Source organism: Cucumis sativus, chromosome 6, assembly GCF_000004075.3.
Source record: "Cucumis sativus cultivar 9930 chromosome 6, Cucumber_9930_V3, whole genome shotgun sequence".
Lineage (NCBI taxonomy): Eukaryota > Viridiplantae > Streptophyta > Magnoliopsida > Cucurbitales > Cucurbitaceae > Cucumis > Cucumis sativus.
The window spans coordinates 14,861,211-14,883,976 of NC_026660.2; the positions used below are offsets into that span (position 1 = coordinate 14,861,211).

Consider the following 22,766-nt stretch of genomic DNA (forward strand, 5'->3'; position numbering starts at 1 on the left):
ATCGAATGCATATATAATATGTGTATATATTGGTATATACACGATAATAAAAAATTACAAAACATAAAAGAAAGTGTATATATTATTGAATATATATAGTTATATATACGTGACAAATCAGAAAAGAAATGATAAAGAAGTTGGTGTAGACGTTGAAATAAGGTGATAAAATAGTTAAAATGCAAACACTATATTTGTTTGTCAAACTTTATCATAAAGAAATATGAATTAGCTTTAATTTTTTCCTACAACTCTACTGCTTACTTTTCCCATTAAAAAAGAAAGAAAGAGAGGAAAAACTACCAGCTGTTTTTAGAGTGTATAAATAAAGAAATAACAACCTCACTGTTTTTCATGGGCGCGAATTATGTAGGTTTACTCCCCATAACTCGCAACAAGCACAACGTTTTCGTCATTTATCATTTACTTTCTCAATTTTCAGTTTTTTTTTTTGTCTCTAATACCAAATATAATATTTATTGGCCATATTGCATTTAAAATTCAATCACAGCCCTTCAATTTCGAAAGCTGAACAATAGCCGTAGGATAGAAACAGAAATCCAACTGCCACAATTAAGCTACTAGAAGCTTCTAATTCTTCATTAGTCACGTTGCTCTTAAATCTTTCTGCTCTCTCTTTCACCCTCTCCATTATCCATCTTTGTAAAAACGAAATTCCCTCTCGTTTCATTTCGCTCTTTCAAGGTTGCCATTGACGACGATTTTGGATCTCTTTCTTTGTTTTCTGTGCTGTGAATTGATTTTTGTTCATTTTGTAGTTAATCGATCTCAGCCATGGGGAAAAGCTATCCGACTGTCAGCCACGAATACCAGACGGCTATCACAAAGGCGAGGAGGAAGATTAGAGCTCTTGTTGCTGAGAAGCACTGCTCTCCTCTAATGCTTCGTCTCGCGTTGGTTTCTCTGTTCCGATTATGAATCCTTGATTTCATTATATTATGAATGAACGACGATATTTAATTTACTATGGAATGGATGTGTAATTTCAGATGGCACTCAGCCGGAACGTTTGACGTTAAGACTAGAACGGGAGGTCCGTTCGGCACAATGAAGAATGCAGCAGAGCTCGCTCACGAGGCTAACAGAGGCCTTGACATCGCCGTTAAGCTTTTGGAACCGATTAAAGAGCAGGTGCCGATTCTTTCTTATGGTGACTTCTACCAGGTACGGCACTATGATTCCGATCATTATTTTCGCACATTTCGTAAATGACTATTGCGAAAGTTTAAAATTATCGACGGATTAAAAAAATGAATCGAGTAATGTTTGTTTGTTATTCTTATTTTTATATTTGTTGTACAATAGCTCGCCGGAGTTGTTGCCATTGAAGTTACTGGTGGACCTGAGATTCCGTTCCATCCTGGCAGAGAGGTAGTTTAGACGAAGTTGCTCCTCTCTACGTTTGTTTCGTGATTTCTTTTTGCCCTTTCGTTTTACGCTGTTTGCTACTGATCTTTGATGTCCGGATGGACAGTTCATTGTATACCTATGGATTCTCGATTTGCTAACATTATTTCGATCGTGAATTGCGTTTCAAACTCTTTTCTGATTATTTGCTCATACGTTTTTGATACTTGTCTCTTGCATAAGCATATCACCTATTGATTTTCTGTTTGAAAGATTTATCTGAGCGGACATCGCTGAGAGCTCCCACTAGCCACTATTTTTACATTATTGGTGATTTTTTTTCCCAAAGAAAAGTGACTAATCAACAGATAGGTTAAATTATAAGAATGCCATAATTTTAGTTTGGACAAATAGTTTCAAAAATGCCTTTAAGAAGTTTAAAAAATATTTTGGAAATAAAAGTACTCTAAAAAGAATTTTTACGCAATATCATGTAGGGACATTTTTTTTTTATCATTTAACCTATTAGATTAGTTTTTTTTTTTTTTTTTAAATTATTTTATGTTGAATTTATAACTATCAGGTTAGTTTAATCATTAGTTCTATATGTGACTTGCTTGCGTTATTTAGTTTTGTCTCAGAATTTATTCAAGTAGCATCTTTATTTTGTAATTCTCATATAACAACGCTGACCTGTATTATCCTTGGCGTTTTCTGTCATCAGGACAAGCCTGAGCCACCGCCTGAAGGCCGTCTTCCAGATGCTGCTAAGGGTGAGTACACATCATAGAAATAATTTAAGACAACTTCTCTTACGGTAATAATGAATTTATGTTGCACCCATATAATACTCAAATGGACTATCATTAAAACAACAGGGTTTTCAGAAAATAAATTAGTCTATCAATAACTAATTTTGTATTTAACATTTTTAAATTGTGAGATAAGAGATTGCACTACTAGAGTGCTGGAAATAAATTGCACTTGGACGATATTTATCAACATTCGATATTCAAACTACCAATATCATATCTTCGTTTCTAGACGTCTTACATTCAATCTCCTACGGGTTAAGTTTAAATTTTTGGTTGATCTATGATTTCACAGAAATGGTCTACATCTAAATCTAACATTTTTTTTTTTGTAGGATGTGATCATTTAAGGGATGTTTTCTACTCAATGGGTCTCAGTGACCAGGACATCGTTGCTCTTTCTGGTGCTCATACTCTGGTTTGTTTCATTTGTGAATCTTTCCGCTTGCATCTTTCAATTATTCACCTCAATTTTTTTTAATTGACCTTTCCTATATGGGTTTTGACTCTTTCTTTTGAATTTTTATTTTATGCTTAGGGAAAAGCCCACAAAGATCGATCTGGATTCGAAGGTCCGTGGACAAAAAATCATCTCATCTTCGACAACTCTTACTTCAAGTGAGTTTTTTGCTTATAGACATCAATCTCCGTATATTAGAGATTCCATTATTCTGTGAATTTATTTGTGTGTGTGTGTGATAATATTTTTAATTTTTTTATTAGAGAGATCTTATCGGATGACAAGCCAGAGCTTCTTAAGTTGCCATCTGATAAGGCGCTTCTGACTGATCCTGTCTTCCGTCCCCTAGTTGAGAGATATGCTGCGGTATGAGTTTCTCATACTTGTTTTTTCTTTTCTTGCCAGCGAAGTTATCGAAACATCAAATTTCTTTACCCGGACAATTTAAAAAATATATTGTATACACACACAACAGTGACCCTAAACCCTTTTTCATTTTACATCTTTAACTTCAACCTTTTCATGAATTAAATTTAACATCCAAACTCAAATCCAAGGAAATATAATTCTAAAGATCCCATCTAACTTAATATAATGAGTTTTGGTTAGGTCATGGTCATCTACCAAGACCTATAGGAAAAGCTTAAGTTTGATATGTTTAGGGTTTAGGGTTTTAGTATTTATCAATAATCAACCCTAAGCTTTATGCGTAGGTTACTTTTAAAAGGTAGAATACTTTGTCTCCGGAACAATTTAGTGGTTGAATTTTGGTCATTATACTTTAAAATTTATAATAATTAGTCCATAAAATTTAATTATAGTTACTTAAAGTTTGTATAAGTTTAGTCATACCTAGCCGTGAAAATGGAGCAAGCCCAAGGTCAGAATCAAGAGCATGCCTTGGGTTTGGAGTTGTGGTTGGAGGTCGAAGTGGAGGTAAATGAGAGGGGATAGTTGCAAATTTAGCAATTAAATTCAAATTAATTAAGTATATATCACAACTTTAAAAAATTTGTAAATATAGCAAAATTTGTCAAATTCTATCAATTATATAAGTTTATCACAGATAGTGATAGACCATATGAAGTTTATCGGTGATTTTGCTATATTTACAATTTTTTTTAAATGTTTGCTATATCCTTAATTATTATCTCTAAAATAGAGGGACCAAGCCATGACCCAAGAATGAGCCCAAGCCTAGGCCGAAGGACAAGATAAAAAACAAGAGAAAGGTGAAAGTGGAAGTTGGCAATGGTTTTTAGTCTTTAGTTTTAAAAAAGCATTCCCAATAATATCTATCTCTACATAGATAAGATTAAAAAGGATCACTAAATCTTAATAATAGTCTTCAGAGTAAAGAACAGACCGGAAAATAGAGTAAATCAAATATGCTAAATTCAGAAATGTTTACTTCTATAGGCAAGTTACAAGGATCTGATAGAGTGTCTTTAACCCAAATTTAATTAAATGGATATTTCAGTAAGATAGTTAGATGCATTATATAGTTTGTAGTAATCATGGTAATTCTTCCCCCTTTTGTAGGATGAGGATGCATTTTTTGCTGATTATGCGGAAGCACATTTGAAGCTCTCAGAGCTGGGGTAAAGTCCTAAACAATATATTTTTTTAAACAAACAAATCAAACTCATTATTGTTGCCATGTTGAATGTAAATTTGGTGTATTGTTGTATTTATTGCCAGATTTGCGGATGCTTAAATTATTCCAGAAGCGTCAAACGCGGATGACTATCTCAATAGTGTGCTTTTAATTTCTCTTAAATCGTGGGCGGCCTTTGGAGAGTTGCTTTGTTGCGCTATTAAGAATGTTTGTGTGTGTGGCTTTCTTGATCTTGCTTTTTCGGCCATATGTGAATGCTATACATACATTACTTTTACCTGTTGCCTTTCTCTGCTTTTCCTGTTCAGCAATTATTAGGTTGAATCTTATATTTTCAGCAATTATTAGGTTGAATCTTATATTTTCAGCAATAAAAGTGTCTCATGGCAGCATTTTGTTGGCCTACATTTGGATGATTTTTTTTAAAGGAACAACCACTAATCCCATCGGCAACCATTTTTCTACGGCACAAAAATGAAAAAAGTGAAAAAGAAGAAAACCCTAATACAATTTAGAAAATCATGAAAAATGTTATACATTTTCAAATGAATATGTATTAAATGTGATAAATGATAATAGATTTAAAACATGCAGAGAAAGAATAATAAAGATAGAAGTTAAATTCTATAATCGATTCAAAGCATTAAACCATAAAGATTGAAGTTCAAGAGTGTGTGTAATAAGTTCTTACTGTTGATGAAGAAGATCCACATTGAAAAGAGAGAAATTAGACGTCCACATTGAAAAGAAAGAAATTAGACGTCCACAGAAGATTGCATGCAGAAAATTTGAAACAAGGTCAGCTTCATCTTTTCCTTTTAGGTCCATTCACAACATATACTAATATATACACGATATATATAAATATATATATAATTTCACTTAGATATAAATATATTATTAATTATATAAATTTATCTTTAAAAAGCCAAAATATTCATCACTATCTTTTGAGTATATATATATATATATATATATAAATTACAATATATGCATTTAAAATTTAAAAATAAAATAGAATGTAAATCGTAAATCATTATTTGAACCAAAACGGAGTGTTGATAATGGAAGAAAATGAGTTTTTCGTGTGTTGTTGTGGACCCAAATCAAGACTTGTAGTACATACTCGATTTTTGTGTCTGCTAGACTTTAAAGTGCAGACGGTAAAAAAACCAAAATACTTATCTCTATCTTTTCCAGTTTTAATCTCTCTTATTCTCTTCATGTTGATTTCGTTCTCATTCTTTCAGATGTGCTAGACTCAAAGAAAACAAAGTTGGTGGAAGGGAATCAAAATGACGATGTAGAATTTGAGAGTTTTGGACAAATTTTCTAGCAATTTAAATGCTTTTATTGAGCGACTGCAATCGTTATGAAAAAATGAATAATCTTAAGTTTCACCTTCTGATCTAGGCCGACGATACTTCGTGGTGGGTAATTTCCTCTTGTGTTTGAATCATTTCACTTATGCGTTCTCTTGACTATCTATAGTGTGTTTGATATTGAATTGAACAATCAATATCAATTTCTTTCGTAATGTTTTTTACTTCCTGTACATTGAAACTTTGATTCTTTCATTGCGTTTCTGAGTAAGAAGATTAGTGGTATAGTCATTAAATCAAACGAACTAACATTGAGATCAAGTTACCTACAATATTTTGATGATGAATTGTGCGAGTTCTAAATCTCTTGGTGAACTAAATTAGGTTTTGTTCATACACCTTTTTTTCCCTCAATGTTAACAATATTCGCTAAATGTAACTTCAATTTTCTCTCTTGATGAAATTTTCTTTATCGTCCTTTATGAGTTCGTTTATCTAGATCCGAGCACAAATTTCTCTCTTATGTGTACTCAATGTTTTCTTTTGAATTTTCTGGCCAGGGCAAAATTTTCTTTCCACTGCATCAAGTAGTCTCCATTGTTTGCACGAATTCTTACTTCATATTTTTGGATGATACATTTCTTGTTCTATTATTTCCTAAATTGGAAGAAGATTAAAAATTTACGGAAGTTCAATGGAACTCATCCATGATCCAAAGGCAAGCTTTCTTTCATACATACGATTTTACATTATTGAACAAATTCACTAATAGAAGGCAAGTTTTCTTTGATTAACATTTATATGATTTATAATTCTTTTAGATCTCTGCTATAATTTTCCCACAAATCATCTGAAATCACAAAATTGAGTTTAGTTTTATGCAATATATAAATGCATTGTGGTGAAATTATATCTTCTTTCTGATTTTTTGTTCTTTCTTTTGCATGATTCGTGGAAGGAATCAATTCATTGGCTATCCATCCATGATTCAGAATATATATGAGGAAAGATTGTGTAACATTGCTTTGAAAGCAAATTCGACCGGACCGTGGTGCTAATCTTAATGCCGGTTGCTTCCCAAGGTTAACATAACTCTCTACTTCTGGCGTACACTCGCCGAAAATAGGAATAGAAACGATGAATACTAAACACACTAGAATTTTGTATCGATAGGGAGGATGGTGTATCGGTAGAGAGAAATGTAGAGTGGAGATTGTGTATTAAATGAATGAAATGAAATGATCAATTTCATCGTGCCTTTCTACTATAAAGGTGTTTAGAAAATCAGGTTCGAAACTTTTCTCAGTTCTCTGTCTTTTACTTCTTCTAGGTTCTAAATCATATCTTACGCTAAAAGTATCTACCTCAGGTGTTTCACTAACAACTTTGGGGTTCTCTAGATCATGCAAATTTTTTGATGGACAGGGAATGGACAGAGATCTCATTAAAGGAAATACATGCTCAAAGAATTCTAAATCCCTAGATTCATTTATGCTTTTATCATTCAAACACATAAACCTATATGCAGCACTCACTATCTCTATCTAGTTTTAATCTTTTTATACTTTTGCTTAGTTGATTTTCAGACTCTACCTTAAATTTCAGAAACATGCTATTAGCTTAATCTTTTGATTTTATCAAGTAAACCTTAGTAAATTTAGAGAAGTCATCAACAAAAGATACATAACAATTCTTACCCCACTACTAGGGGTGTTTTTGAAATCAACTAGATCCGAGTGAATCAATTCTAATAATTCAATACTTCTCGTCATAACATGTTTGTAAGGTTTCTTAAAACACTTACTTTCTACACATACATGTCATTTACTAGCTTCATGCGATTCACATGTATTAATTAGCTTTAAATCTTTAAGCTTCCTAATTGATGCAAAATTCACGTGTTTAGTCTACCATGCGACATAAAAACAATAGTGAAGTACAAAAAGACCCATTAGACAAATACCCATTACCAACAAATTTTTTGTTTTCGGTGAGGACTACTTTGTCACCTTCCAGTATAATCATGAAGGTTTTTTAGAAGTGTCTTGATGCACGTGGTAACAGGTCATACTATCACCATCAACACAATTTGCAGTTTCATTGTGGCACTTAACTATTTATACCCATTTACCTTTTTCAACTTTATCAATGTGGGACAATGATAGAGATAAATTTTTATTGGGCCAAAGGCCCACAGACTTGTCCAACACTTCCAGTCGTAAATCGCAAGTCGATCCACGCTCATATCTGTTTATACGCTCTCTTTTGCGTTAGTTTCGAGAGCCGCTGCCTATGCATTATTGTGGTTCGAGGTAAGGATTTAGGTTTGGGTCTTGGTGGTTGTTTTCAATAACCATTATTGGTTGGGTTTATTATTTGGTTGACATTGTTTCTTGAAGGTGCAAATTGAGGACAATGCTTAAAGAGTTGGATTGGAGTTCGATTCTCCACAATTTGGGTAAGTTGTGAAATTTACATATATGGTGAATTGAATGGATGAAATTGTTTGTGGAAGTGATTGATTTCTGTTCAATTATGTTTAGGTTGGTTCGTTGGACTTTAGTTCAACCAACACGCTTAGGTAACCTTAAGGAAAGAGATTTTCTACTACTGAACCTTGTATCAAAATGCTAAGTATTGGCTGAATTGACCGAATTGAGAATGATTGATTGTTATGTAAATGTATAGATAATATATTGTTGACTGAATTGAGATGAGTGACGCTTATGTATAATTTTAATTATTTGAGGAACCGTTATGCTAATATTTGATTATGTATTGTTTTGGGTAAATTGATTATATTTTTGTTGAACTAAAATGATTATTTGACGAAGGTAGCTTGTTTGAATTGACTACTTAAATTGTTAGAATGGACCGAGGAAAAATTGTTAGTTTCATCTATGGGGTAGTGTGCCTTGCAGGTGTTCCACAGAATCACCACTTGTTGTGCATCCCCCGGGGGCACTAGACTGATAGGTGCATCCTTTGGGAGCACTAGACTGACATATGCATCTTGCGGAGGACTAGACTGATAGGTGCATCCTTTAGGAGCACTAGACTGACATATGCATCTTGCGGAGGACTAGACTGATATATGCAACATTGAGGGCATTAGACTGATTATGTGCATCCTATGAGATCACGAGACTGTTATGATGCAGGGTACCCCCAATAGAAAGTTAACAGTTTTATCTCCAAGGGGACCAACATGGGTCTCTTACTGGGTGTATTTATACTCACCATTTTATGTTTAACTTTTAAGGCAAAGGTAATACGAGAGGCAGATGATGAGAGACAAGAAGGAGACGTGATTGCCATATGGGTACTCTCTTCAAAATTGCTTCCGTTCAGTGTTTTATGTTTTCAAGTTTTTGGTGATTGAAATGAGCTTCATGTTTAGAACAATTGTTTATTTCTTGGTGATTTTATAAATAATGCTTTCGAATCTTTATTTTTGTTTGAAATAGGGCTAGGATAAAGATTCTTTGATGTCTTTTTTACTTTTAATAGATTTTACGAACTCATATGTTTCAAATGAAGTGTCTTGGTGTTAAAGTAATGATCTCAGCTTAGTTTGAAAAGTTGGATCGTTACAGACTAAGAAATAGGTAAAACACCTTACTTCTTCAACATTACTTTGGAATATAAATTGAACGAAATACTTGCTTTTTAATCTATAGTATGCACCCAAGTGAAATATTATCCTTATTACCTCTAAATTGGGACTCTCTATTGCAAGTTGTGAATACAAATTTGGGGTGCTAAAAAATAATAACAAAAATTAAGTTTTAGGAAAAGGACATTTGTTAATAATCATTAAATTAATAAAATAAAATGACTGAAAGATATTTTATTTGGCTATGTTAGAACTTAAACAAATACTTGACTTGCATGCATGAAGCCAAATACATGAATAAACAAGCCAAAAATTATACTCTCTCTAAGAACCATATGGTGTATTTTAAAATAGATTAAAAAACTTATCTATAATAAGTCTAAAGTGACCTCTTTTTTTATGAGACACTTGCAAAAATGGTAAAATAAGTTATAATAATTAAGTCTATAATGCAAACAATTTATTATTTGCAAAAATGGCAAAAAAGAAGCCCAACCCACATATTAAAAGGTAAAAGTCATAAATGCTCTCATTACTAATATATGTTTGATACACCTAATACATCCCTTGATACACATAATACTTCTTGATACATTTGATACATTTGATTGATACATTTGATGCACCTGATACTTTTTGATACACACCTAAAACATTACTAATATATGTTTGATACATTGCAGATTCATTTAGTCTTCTTCACTTATACAATTGATTGCTTAAATACACTTGATATGCTTGAAGTCCTACTTATGCACTTGATTCATATACTTGATAATGATTCACTTTACTGATATGCTTTAACAATATATTGTTGATATATTTGATAATGATACATTGAGTTACACCATTCATATACTTAATAATACTCTAATGCACTGAAATTTCAAAAAATGAAAATCACATAGTAAGTATATTAACCAACTAATACATATAATATAAGTATATCACAACACTGATATACGAAACTGAGACAAAGTAAAACAAAAAAGTTAATGTAAAAAAATAAAACAAAATCATTTGAAATTAAATTCAACTCAAAATACACATCGAAAAAAGTAAAAAACAATCTGATCAACAATCACTATATTATATTTCATATTGCAATTATTGTACTATTAATATTTTAAAATTAAAATTAAGACATAAATAATAAATTATTTTTCTAATATAAGAATAAATACATAATTAAGAGTTTTAAAAAGTAGAAGAATAAATAAATAATGAATAGGACATTGAAAGAGGTCGAGAAATAAGTCAAAATATCCTTTAATCTTACTAAACATATTAGTTTTTAGATAAGATATATTTATGGATGATTGATATCATGAATCAACAAAGGAGTATCACACTAAAATATCTCATATTTATTTGTTGTATTAAAAATCTCATATTTATTTGGTTGTATTAAACTCATCTCATATTTATTTTAATTATTTGTTGTATTAAACTCATCTCATATTTATTTGTTGTATTAAACTTATATTGATCATTTAGTAAAGTATGTTCATATTCATTGTTGTGCATCCCATTTTTTACTTCCATTTTCGTACTTTCCAAGCTTGTTCAATATAGTTTGTTCAATTTTAAGTACGTATTTATAATAAACTTTAAATTCAGTTTTCAATGTTAATTTATTGTCCTTTTTTTTTTTCTGAATTTGAAAATATATTAACATATTATATTTTCTTACACAATAGTTATAATTATTTGATCAAAGTTAACTGAAAATATGAAAACTAAAATTAGAACATTGAAAATGTAGTCACAAAAATTGAAATATGAATGTCAAAATGGTGTTTTAACCTTTTGTAATTAATTTCCAGAAAGTATTATCCAACGGGTCGCGGTTAAACTAAAAGTTATTGGTTTGTCAATGAATTCTAAACAAAGAATTTTTCTTGTTTAATGTTGTCATTGTGAGTTCATAATGGAAGGGAGGAAGTGAACAGGATAACTTTTGTTTTTACCTGCACAAGGTGGGTCTCGGTATATTCGAATAAAAGAAGTCAGTAAGACCGTTAGTGGGAAAGAAAGGAAGGCATTCTAGCTAACAAAGACTCATGGAGTTAAACCCGCTTTGGTACATTTTGTACAATCAAACGGTCCGATCCCTTGATTATTTTTCCGTTTCACCTGTTGGTTTCAATTAACACATAATTAATATTAGACAAAAACTAAAAAATATATAGATGCGGTTGTTAATATAGCAATTAAAATAAACAATCAACATATATAATAACATTTTTAAAAATTTGTGAGTATAACCAAATCTAACCACAATATTTGATAAACTCTCATCGTCTATTAACATAAGTATTAATTATATTTGTAATTTTTTAACCCACTGTGTTATTATCTTTAAAACTGCTGTCCATTCTAATTACCTAAAAGAACTAAATTTTCATATTAGTTTTGTCCTTTGCATCCCTCATAAATTCAGTGAACAAACTGAAATATATAGTAACAAAGAGACGAAGAAAAAAAAAGTCAAAAGAAAGAAAATCAACTTTGACACTCGTCAACATTTAAATATGGAAAAAACTGTTTTTATGAATGTTACTTTTTTTCAAAGATTTGCAATACACTATTTCATAATTCACAAACTGTTTTAATGAATTAACTTGTTTGAAAAGTAATTGAAATCACCTGGTGTGTGAAATTATGAGAGTCTGATAGCTGTGTTCATAATTTCCCTGTTATCCAAAATTTGTACTTAAAAAACAGTTCTTCATTTTTCCACCGTAAACATTAGCCAAGTCATTCTTTTAATACACAAAGCATTCGGAAACAGAACATGCAAATAATTTCGTTAAAGTTCATTTTAACTCTACAGAGAAAAATAGTAAAATATGTAGAAAGTAATGTCAGTAGATCTTAATTGGTTAAATTATAGGTTTAATCCTTGGAGTTTTAAATTTAAATTTATTTAACACATTAATTTTATAAATTTTATCCAATAAACTATGATCAATTCATCTTATTTAAAAATTTATGAAACTACCCACGTAAAGTTCAAAAATCAATTAGACATATTTAAAACAAGCTTAAAAGTACTAAAACTTGATAATTTGAAGAAAGGAGGTCAGGTGAGAGAGAACATACCGGAGACCATGGGCCAGGTTCAGGTTGAGACTTGTCGGGAGGTGAATTTTGTACAGCTCCGGTTTTCATGGTCAAGATTTCCTACATTTTCAATTGAATATAATGTAATCTTTTAGTTTAATAATTACTTTCCTGAAGAAAATATTCGACCATTTTTTGTGCTTCCAACTTTTCTACCACACAAATATGTAATTAGACAAAAAAATGTTTTCAAAATATGACACATGAAAACATTCTATTGGACTATACTTTGGATGCACCAAGATAAGTGCATAAAAAGAAATACCCATGTTTTTTCCGTACCATGCCACCGATGTTGATGAGTTGTTACTCATCGATTTGAATTTTTATAATAAGCACAAAATATAGATATAACACAAAGACAAAATAATTATATAGTTAGAGTATGTTCGAAAGTAACTTCGAAATGGTTAAAATATAAAAAAAAATTAATCGTTTGAATATGTTTTGAATCCTTCCAAATCAATTTTAATGATATGAAAATTAAAATTGAACAGTAACTTGATGCATAATTAAACGTGAGTTTTGAAGTGATATAAGAACACGATAAAGTGATTTTAAGTTATTAAACATTTCAAAAGGCACCCTCCAAACACCTTATAAACACATGAGGTTGAAAGAGTATTAGAAATTGAAGGAAATATTTCACCTCTCCAGCAGCTTCAAGTGCAGCCAACCATTCTTCAGAAAATGGAGCAGCATTTGTTGAAGTTTTAGTTCCCATAACATTTTGCTTCCCGACAACCTCGGACTTCCTACTGCCAATAGCATTTATAGTTTCTATCAATCAAGCGTTTTTAAAAAAGTGAAAACGCAAGGAAGCAAAAAGTTCATCCACAAATCAATGTACTTACAGCTCCAATGATTGTGAATTGTCGGCATATGTACTGCATGTTTCGGCATCGAGTCGATGCATTTCACTGTTGAGCTCATTCTCATTTTGAGACACTAAGTTTCCGTTCATATTTGGAGACTTATGATTCTCCAGTTCTATAGCTTCCAAATATACTTCAATTTTTTCCCTTGACAGTATGTCTTCATTGGGTATTGATGAACCCAAAGCTTTAGTTGGCGAACAAAATGATGAACCGTTGCAAGTTATTATTGCTTCTGATTGTGGATTGTCGTTGCATGTACTGCACATCTCAGTGTCATGTAGATGATCTGTTTCACTGTTGATCTCACTTTCGTTTTGACATAGTGTGTTTCTAGTCATCTCTTGATTCTCGAGATCTTTTGCTTCCATATACTGTTCGATATTTTCCCTTGACAATATGTCATCATTGGATATTGATGGACCCGAATCTTTGGTCAGTGAACAAAATGGTGAATCGTTGCAAATTGTTCTTGCTTCTAATTGTGCATTGTCGTTGTACGTACTGCACATTTCAGTTTCCAATAGGTGATCCATTTCACTGCTAAGCTCGCTTTCGTTTTGACATAGTGTGGTTCCATTCATCTCTGGAGACTTGAGATTGTCCAGTTCTTTATCTCTTCCATACTGTTGGACATTTTCACAAGACGATATGGCTATTAACAAACCCAAATCTTTAGTTGGAGAACAAAATGTCTGATCGTTGCAGGTCGTACTTGCTTCGGAAACAATTTCTTTACTCGATGTCTCAGATGTACCTTCACCACTTGGTATTTTGCCAAACTCAGATGATTTAGCAGTTGAACAACTTGAACTTCTTAATGACGCATCGATCTCCAATGACCCTAAAATGTTGTCTCCTTTCCTTGTTTCACGTATCTCCTCATGTGCACTGCAATTATCCTTGGGAGATGCTATCGGGTCACAATTACTTGGACATTCTGGCGGGTATACATCAGAAGATTCAGAACAATCAATGACACTATCAATTATAATTTCTTTGTTGTTCTCTTCACAACTGCTTCTATGCAACAAGTCATCAATTGAGCAGTACCCTTGGTTGTTTTTTGGAGAATCTTCTACCTGGTCAATGCAACAATTTTGAAGTGCAGAAAATCCAGGTAGTTGATCAAAATCTATAACTGAGGATAGAACAGGAAAATTTTGTTTGTCTTCATACTGTACATTCTCGGGTTCAATGCATATATGGGCTTCATACAGCTGATTTTCATTATCACTTGGACGTAAATCTCGGCTTATTGGTACAGTTTCAGCAGCTTCAGCATAGCAGGCAATTTCTACGCCACCATGATCATTCTGATTCCTTCCTACTTCCAAGGAAGTGTTATTCTGCTGCATATCCGATCCGATGTCTGCCATCTCATCTGTACGACTTTTGCAATTCCTGTTGACCTGGTCATTATCTAAGCAAGCATCTCCTGTTGAATGTGGAATCGAAGAACAATCATTCTCACCGTCCGGTTGACATTCACTGACGTCATTGTTTTCTCTTGTAAAATGCTTGTTCTCACAGGAAGTATAATCGTTCTGAGACGCTAGAGAACAACTGTTTCCTTGCGATGCTTTACTACTCGACATTGTAGCAGTTGTTATTTCATCATCAATATGCATTGAGTCTGAATTACACAGTACAGAAGTGCTCTGCATAGTGTTGTTGCATTCATTTGAAATGCAGCGATCTAAGTCAGAAGCTTCTGCTTTCCTTGTCCGTAATACTCTCACCTTATGAGTTTCGAAGGCTTCATCCTGTTCAAATGAACATCTCTCCTGACCGTTGGAGTCATTACTAACATCTCCAAATCCACCACGGTCGAATTCTATTGAACTTCTACTTCTCTTTAGTGAATTAGAAGTTCCAATTCCTAACCTCTCGTGATCAGGAGAAGTTCGTTCAATCTTGAAATTAGAAGAGTTTGTAAGCTCAACTTGCTCGGAAGATTGGTCATAGCAATTTTGCACCCCACTTAACGGATCATCAAGAGCCTTTCGCATCCCTTGCAAGCACAAGTCGTTTGTTTCATCAAGATGTGATTTGGTAGAATCACCAAAGTTAAATGGCACACGATGGGATTGGCACTCATCTAATTGGTCCTGAATCTCATCGTGTATTCTAGTAACATCACCAAGATGTTCCAGCACAGGATTCTCCAGTCCATGGATGCTCAAAACCTCGTTCATTGTAGAAGCGCCAGATACATTCATTTTCCCTGAATGAATGTTAGCAACTTTCAAGGCGGACTTCGCTTTATCATGGGAAACAGGTTCTAGTGAACTACCAGAGCCTAAGCAGGAAACTACATTAGTTTCTTCAGAAGCCTCGCCATCGTTTGCTTTCGTAACATTTCTAGGTACAAGTGTTGCCAACTGACAAATAGGGTTTGAATGACCAGCTAGTCTCACATTGGGAATACTGGATTTAGATATACTGTGCAATTCTGAAGTATCTGGGGGCACGCTTTGGAATGAAGAAACTTTTTTCTGGAATAGAAATTCACAAAAAATGCAAAGAAAATAAGAAATACCAAGATTTGAAGAAAAAAGTATTTATCTAAAATATATCTAACAGCACTCATTGAAGCTCGGTGAATGGTGATGATTATACATACCTGACCAAAAAATCCCATAGAGGGTGATGGCATTCGCAGACCAGATGGCTTTGGCATTTGGGTTTGATTAAGCATGCTGCGACCATCAGAGGCAGCGTTTTGAGTAATGGAAGCAGAAACTTTCTTGGTGCCGTCATCATTTAAAGAAAGAGGTTTTGAAATTAATGAATTTGTCACCGCCTTTAACCCCTCATTTGAATCAGTAGATCCGTATTGTAAACGCAAGGGATTCACTTTTAATACTGGGTTAGCCTGTAAAATAGAAGTGAACACTGGAATGTATAAGCTTTCCAAATTAGTGGGACTTTTTTACGACCATTAAAACTTTCTAACCATCGTCTCGTCTGCCAATTTGAATACAAAGATGATAAAGCCATAGAGTTCTAAACTTCTAAGTTCTCACCAATTTTCTTCTCGGTTGTTCAATTGAGCTTTTAGCCTTCAAAGATTTACTTGCATTGACGTCCTTGTTTAATGCCCTTTTTGCATTGATGGACGGACCCTTGCACGTAGTCATTTTTGGAATACTCCCAGCTGAAAAAGAATATTCAACACATCACAATGGAATTACCAGCATCGAAATAACAGGAAATATTGAATGTGATAGTATTGTTTTAGATGATTAGAGTTATGACTAAAATAAAGCAGAACTATCGTGCGATTCTACAACGATTACCTCGTTGAGCAACCTGATTAACTCTTTGAGCAACCGGATTACTCTTTGCGTCACTTGCACGTATAGAAGCAGCATTCCTTGGAGCCCTAGAGATAGTTGTAGGAATAGGATCACGTTTTGGAACTGGAATTCTGGGAATTCTCTCCTCTTTATTCACAATTTTTGTTGCAGTTGAGATTATAGGCCTTTTGACAGTATAAAAAGGGTCAAGGAAATCTAACTTAAACCACAATTATAAGTGAGTTTATGAACGATCAACCTGCTAGAGAAAACTTGATAACACTGCAAAATTCAAACAAAATTTAAGAAACCACTTAAAGGATATGACGATGAAGCCGCAGGTCGCGGACAGCTTCCTCGTTTTGATCCGCTCCAATTGACATCTTTGGCTGATGGCTCCTTCAATTTGACCTGAGATATCGTTTAAAACAAAAGGAAAGTGTTGTAACAAGTTCGCCTAAAAACGTAGGAAGTTAGAATCTTTTAGTCTTTCTAGATCAAAAGTTATATAGAACCAGAAAGATAAAATTTTCAATCAAACTTGGAAATGTACTGACTGCAGAAGCTGGGATACATTATCTTTAGTTGATGAACCACGCTTTGGCATCAAGCAACGGCCATTCTTTCTACCAGCACTTGGAGTACTAATTGACATATCCTTGAATAATTTATCTTTTAACGACAAATCCTTATAACAGCCACCACTAGACTCAGCCGGTATTTCTTCGTCGATTGCTCCCAATGCTTCAACACAAGATGTACTAGTACTACCAGTGATCATCGATAGCTCAACGGAATCCAAAACTCCTGATGAAAGTATATACAGTTCAATCAATGTTTTACTGTTAAATTTGCAGAAAAAGGAAATGCGAAATAAAACAAATCCATTAAGTAATAACACGTAGAAACCTTCTTCGGTGAAGAAAGCTTTGTTCCATGCTAAGCTTTTACGTAAATTATATCCTCCTGCTTTCTTCTTCTTCTTCATCTGTTGCGGCATAATATTAAGCTTAGGACCTTCTATATTGTTTGCATTAATATTTTCTTTATCGGTATAATCTGTACAGAAAAAGAGAACCGATCATTTAACCAACATGAACTTGCACTTATCCTCGAATGTTAAGTGTAAACTAATGAACAATAGTAGAACATATGTAAAAGTAAAGAAATCCTAATTTACTCGAATTAAAATACTAATAACCTAATTAACTATATTCTTAGTAAGAGAAATTGCAATCGCCTAAAATGCGGGTTTATCTAACCAGAGAGAGCAAGCTCTCGAGATTCAGCAACAAAACTTCTCCGACAAATTGCAGTTTTCAACTTCAATCTAATTACGCATGATTTAAATTTAACAAGTACTAACGCCTAGAAACGATATCTAAAACTCAGAGAAAGATGCAGCACATTAGGGCAAAGGTTCTAAACAAAAGGAAATATGTATGTAATCAAACTGACCGGCAGAAGAAGCAGTGGAAGAACCAGCAATGGTGGCGTTGGATCTGCCAGTTAAGAGGGGCGAACACAAGAAGAAGCCGCTGTTTCCAGCTGTACTCCCTTCCATTTTCCGTTCAAGGTTTAGAAGATCGTCTTGTGGAATCTGTTGCAGTAGAGAATCGTCTTCACCGGCGACTTCAATGAGAGAGATATCGGACTCCATGACGCCGGCGACGGGAATCGGAATGACGGAACGAAATTTGGAAGTAGAAATGAGAATGAGTGAGTGAAACTGGAGATGGAGGAAGGAAGTTTGTTTTGGATCTTGGATATGGATTTGAAAGGATATGCGAGCGGGAAGCGATTTTGATCAGTTAGAAAAGAGACCACGTGATGGATCCCAAGCGGCTTCATTTTAACATTTTGAATCTGAATCTCGTGGCCCAGTTAGTGGGCCGCAATATAGCAGGCCCATCAACCGACGACTTGACGGTTTCCTAATACAATAATTCAGTTATTTTAGGTATTTTAACTCATATAGCTTAATTTCCTCCTTGATATTATATGAAAGATTCAAATTACTAATAAATTTCATAAAAGTCCTAAATAGACTAGTATATTACATAAATGTAGGTTCAAATTACTTTAGTACCCATTTTTATTATTTAATTGATTTATAACAAATATATAAATGGAAAAAATTGTGGGATATAGTTTTGGAAAAAAGTGAGATCCAAATTAATTTAATACTAATTTCTATTATTTAATTAATTTATAACAAATATCTAAATGGAAAAAATGGTGAGATACCGTTTTGGAAATAAGTGGGCCCAGAATAATTTAATACAAAATTCTATTATTTAATTGATTTATAACAAATATCTAAATGAAGAAAACAATGAGATACGGTTTTGGAAAGAGTGGAAAACTTTTCATGCTTTCCTTTCACAAAAACGGTTGTCTACTCCTTTCAACGTGGATTACGATTTTTAATTCGAAATTTTAGAGAGTTCGGAGGTGAAGAAGAAGACAGTCGACGACCGACAAATACAAAACTTCTCGAATATAATCTAATTAAAAACTTCGAGGTATATTAGGTATATTTTAGATATTCAATTAAATAACCAATCAAATGAAAATGTAGTTTTTAATGTGATACATTTTAGGGTTTATTGAGATTTCGACGGTGAAGAATAAAACTTTTGATGGTCGAAAAATACAAAACTTATCCGACTGAATCTAGCTAGAAATTTTGTGCTTAATATTATATATATTCAAAACAAATGAAACATTCAGTATATTAGGTATATTTTAGATTATATTCCAAATATATGAAACATTTGGTATATTAGGTATATTTTAAATATTCGATTAAATAGACAAACAAACAAAAATTTAGTTTTGAATGTGATACATTATAGAGTTCGTTAAGAATTTAACGTTGAAAAAGAACTGTCATCCTATCAAAAAAATAATAGAACTATATGTCAGTATATAGTATTATTGTATATAATATGAGGTATATATATACTAAAACGTAGAACATAACTATTATAGATTGCGGATATATTAAAGTATAATGTAATCAAATACATTTATAAAGGAAAAATATGTATGTATGATTATGTCGTTTACTACTGTTTTAGTAATATTTATTCTACAAACAAAATTTTTTAACACAAATTCTGTAAGAATTATGTATAAGGTATATTGTATATAATATGAGGTATATATACTAAATATCATATATAAATTCATTGTATATTTTATTAGTGAAAGGTTCTTATATCAATTTGTTTATGTATTTTATTTAAATATTCATATCTTATGTGGTAAATAATACGTTATGTTTGAAATAATATTGATTATGTATTAAAGTTGTTTATGGCTACATGAACATGAATGAGAAATAATTATGATGAGTATATGTAATATATGTCATTAAAACATTAATTGTTTTATAGATAGTATATGTAATGTTGATAAAAACTTAATATGATTGTAATGTAGAGACTTTGATGAAAGAATTGAAGATCTATAGAATTGTATGAAAAAAATGAATTATTCAGTAACATACATGTAAGAAATATAATTAATGTTAAATGCAGTAAAAAAAACACAGAACATAAAAGAAAATGTGTATGTATTATTGAATATATACAGTGGTATATATGTAACAAATGACAAAATATAATGAATTATTCAGTAACATATATGTAAGAAATATAAAAAAGATAAGAAATGAATATATAATATGTGTATATATTGATATATATACGCACTAAAAAAATCACAGAATATGAAAAATAACATGTGTATGTATTATTAAATATATCTAGTAGTATATATGTTACAAATTACATAACATAAATTTATTATTCAGTGGTATATCATAGTATATACGAATGACATGACATTTAATAATAAAAATTATATGTCGAACATGATAAAAAGATGAACTGAAAATAAAAAATTAAACAAAATAGGAGGAACAAGACCGAAATATATATTACGAAACGGAAAAAGCTTCAAGTGTTGGACAATAATAACTGCTGGAGATGGAGAATAATAGGTAAAAATATAATCTTGGAAAGAAGATATAAATAGGTTATTACAAATTAGAATAAAATTACTCATATTATAATATATTTTGATTTATAGTTAATTGAAAAATACTTAAAATTTATTATCATAATAATGAATCAAATTTAGAAAGTTATGAAATTCATATTAAATTCAAATTATTTTTAATAAGGAAATATTTCAAATAATATTATGAATAAAATATCTAATTAATAACCAAAATATCTAATTAATAATTATTGAAATGTTAGAATTGTCCATAAAATATTATATTTTATGTTTAAGAAAATAATTTTTAAATTAAGACATTTGTGAAATTTCTTATTCAATTGATGCCTTTTGTCTAAATCTTTTTTTTATTGTTATTTTAAAAAGGGAGATTGCAAAAGTGGAAAAAGAAATTTTGATAATAGGTATATATCACTACATTGACAGTCCTCTAATAGCCGTTTGATATCACTAATTACTTGTTATATTTGTTATATTGGCAATATAAAAAAAACGTGATTAATTGTTTTTTTCTAAATATATTTGTCATATGATGCAATTTCTCTTTAAAAAGACTAAATTATAGAAAATATCGAACTTTATATATTAGTTTAAAACTTAAAACTATGAGTTCTAAAAAAATATATATTGATTGATAGTTTTGGAGGCAAAGCTCGATATTTCATTTTAAAAACATCCTTCAACTTTTAAAAATATAATAAATGACCCTATAGTTAGTACAGTGAAGGATAGGGTTTAACTAATTAAGTTAGTTATTTTGTTATAAATTGGTTCTTTTCTTTCTCTAAAGAATAAAAGAATGGTTTTAAATGAAAAAAAATTAATGAAAATGTTTTCAAATATAACAACAATTTTTTTTCAAGTTGTTCTACCTAATTAAGTCGATCATTTTGTTATTGGTGAAAACAACCCGCTTTAAAATAAAATAAAGTTATATCTATACTATTTATCTAATTTTTATACTAATTTTCTCAACCATCAAAGAGTGCATAAAACAGAATTTGAGCTTAAAGCACAAATTTTACAAAATACCATATAAATATCATATTAAATCACTTTCAACCTTCTTAATCGATAAAAATATATATATATATATATATAGTACTTTTGAATTGCAAAAACATCGATAAAGTTTTAATATTATGAATTTGGTTACGCACGTGTTTTCATTCTTTTCCATAGTTGTCCTCAAAATTATGACACAAATCTCAATATGTCTCTAATTCTAATTGTGCAAGTATTTAAGGTATATATACTAAAAGGAAGTATTAACACACCATCGACTACAAATGCACGGTCTTATTAAAACATTTAAATTCCAAGGTACTTTAGTGGGTTCTATACTTCTATTATTATATTTCTTCTTATTATAGTATTATAACTAAGGGCAACTTTTTCTTTCAAAAAACGAAAATGAGATAACGAGATTTAATTAAAATTAATATGAACTAAATGCTTTTTTCCATTTTTTTGAATTTTTTGGTAGGTTATGGGTTACGAACTTACATTGAATATTTGTTAGGTTGTTTTGATAATTCAAGTGATACTTAGATAATGCAATCGACCTTAAACAATGCAAAATTTTACTGCTTCCTTTTAAATTATGCACATTTTTCTAAAATTTTTAGTTTAACCTCTTTAATAAAATTTGATAAAAATTCTTGTTTTCCTTTTGTAGGAATAAAGGAAAATGAAATATATCTAAAGTTGAGATCTTTCCAAGCAAGTTTTCATAAAGAAACTAGATTACAAGGGGAGGTTTTATGTTCTCTTCTCGTTTTTCCATCCTCAGAATCTTGCTTTAAATCCTTTGAGGACAAAGCAAAATTTTAAGTGGGGTGGGTTGGTAGCCTTGCATATTCCATGTCCTTTAGAAAATTTCCATTTTGCCAATTTGGCCAAAAATGCCCAAATTTAAAAACTTTTGAAATTCTTTATTTTTAGAATAAATATCATGTCTACTTTGACTTTTAGCATAGAAAAACATGTCTGCCTAATCCTTGAGCACGAAGCTCGGGTTTGTGATTGTGTTTGTTATTTGAATATCTTACATGTGTTGCGTTGAGTTCCTTCGGTATCAGAACTTGTGTCGATTAGATTTGATCAAGTAAAATGCGTTGAGTTCCTTTGTACACAATCATTTGGTACACGATCATTTAGATTTGATCATTTAAATTTGGCTACTCAAATCTGAACAATTTTTTAGGATTTTTTGTACTCGATTAATCATGTTGATAT

At 31.5% G+C, this 22,766-nt stretch overlaps 2 protein-coding genes across 6 annotated transcripts; one reads left to right on the forward strand and one right to left on the reverse strand.

The window, feature by feature from the left end:
• Positions 1-578: 578 nt before the first annotated feature.
• Positions 579-4,671, forward strand: LOC101221563 (L-ascorbate peroxidase, cytosolic). Of its 3 annotated transcripts, none has more exons than XM_011658931.2 (10): positions 579-705; positions 780-914; positions 1,011-1,185; positions 1,327-1,392; positions 2,093-2,141; positions 2,516-2,598; positions 2,719-2,798; positions 2,904-3,006; positions 4,183-4,241; positions 4,342-4,671. In XM_011658931.2, exons 2-10 carry the CDS (start codon positions 796-798, stop codon positions 4,355-4,357), a joined length of 750 nt encoding a protein of 249 aa, XP_011657233.1. In that variant the 5' UTR covers positions 579-705; positions 780-795; the 3' UTR covers positions 4,358-4,671. The 3 variants fall into 3 exon arrangements, with proteins under 3 accessions (XP_011657233.1, XP_031742652.1, XP_031742651.1); XM_031886792.1 differs by having other exon boundaries at positions 653-705; positions 794-914; XM_031886791.1 differs by lacking the exon at positions 579-705 and having other exon boundaries at positions 712-914.
• A 6,307-nt stretch (positions 4,672-10,978) lies between these two features.
• On the reverse strand, positions 10,979-18,311 carry LOC105435834. 3 transcript variants are annotated; one of them, XM_031887853.1, is made up of 12 exons: positions 17,958-18,311; positions 17,409-17,558; positions 17,074-17,306; positions 16,825-16,910; positions 16,500-16,693; positions 16,227-16,357; positions 15,824-16,075; positions 13,177-15,695; positions 12,972-13,080; positions 12,302-12,382; positions 11,846-11,892; positions 10,979-11,332 (listed from the first exon to the last, which is right to left on the reverse strand). In XM_031887853.1, exons 1-12 carry the CDS (start codon positions 18,157-18,159, stop codon positions 11,329-11,331), a joined length of 4,008 nt encoding a protein of 1,335 aa, XP_031743713.1. In that variant the 5' UTR covers positions 18,160-18,311; the 3' UTR covers positions 10,979-11,328. The 3 variants fall into 3 exon arrangements, with proteins under 3 accessions (XP_031743713.1, XP_011657235.1, XP_011657234.1); XM_011658933.2 differs by lacking the exon at positions 11,846-11,892 and having other exon boundaries at positions 12,972-13,077; XM_011658932.2 differs by lacking the exon at positions 11,846-11,892 and having other exon boundaries at positions 17,958-18,310.
• Between the last annotated feature and the right edge of the window lie 4,455 nt (positions 18,312-22,766).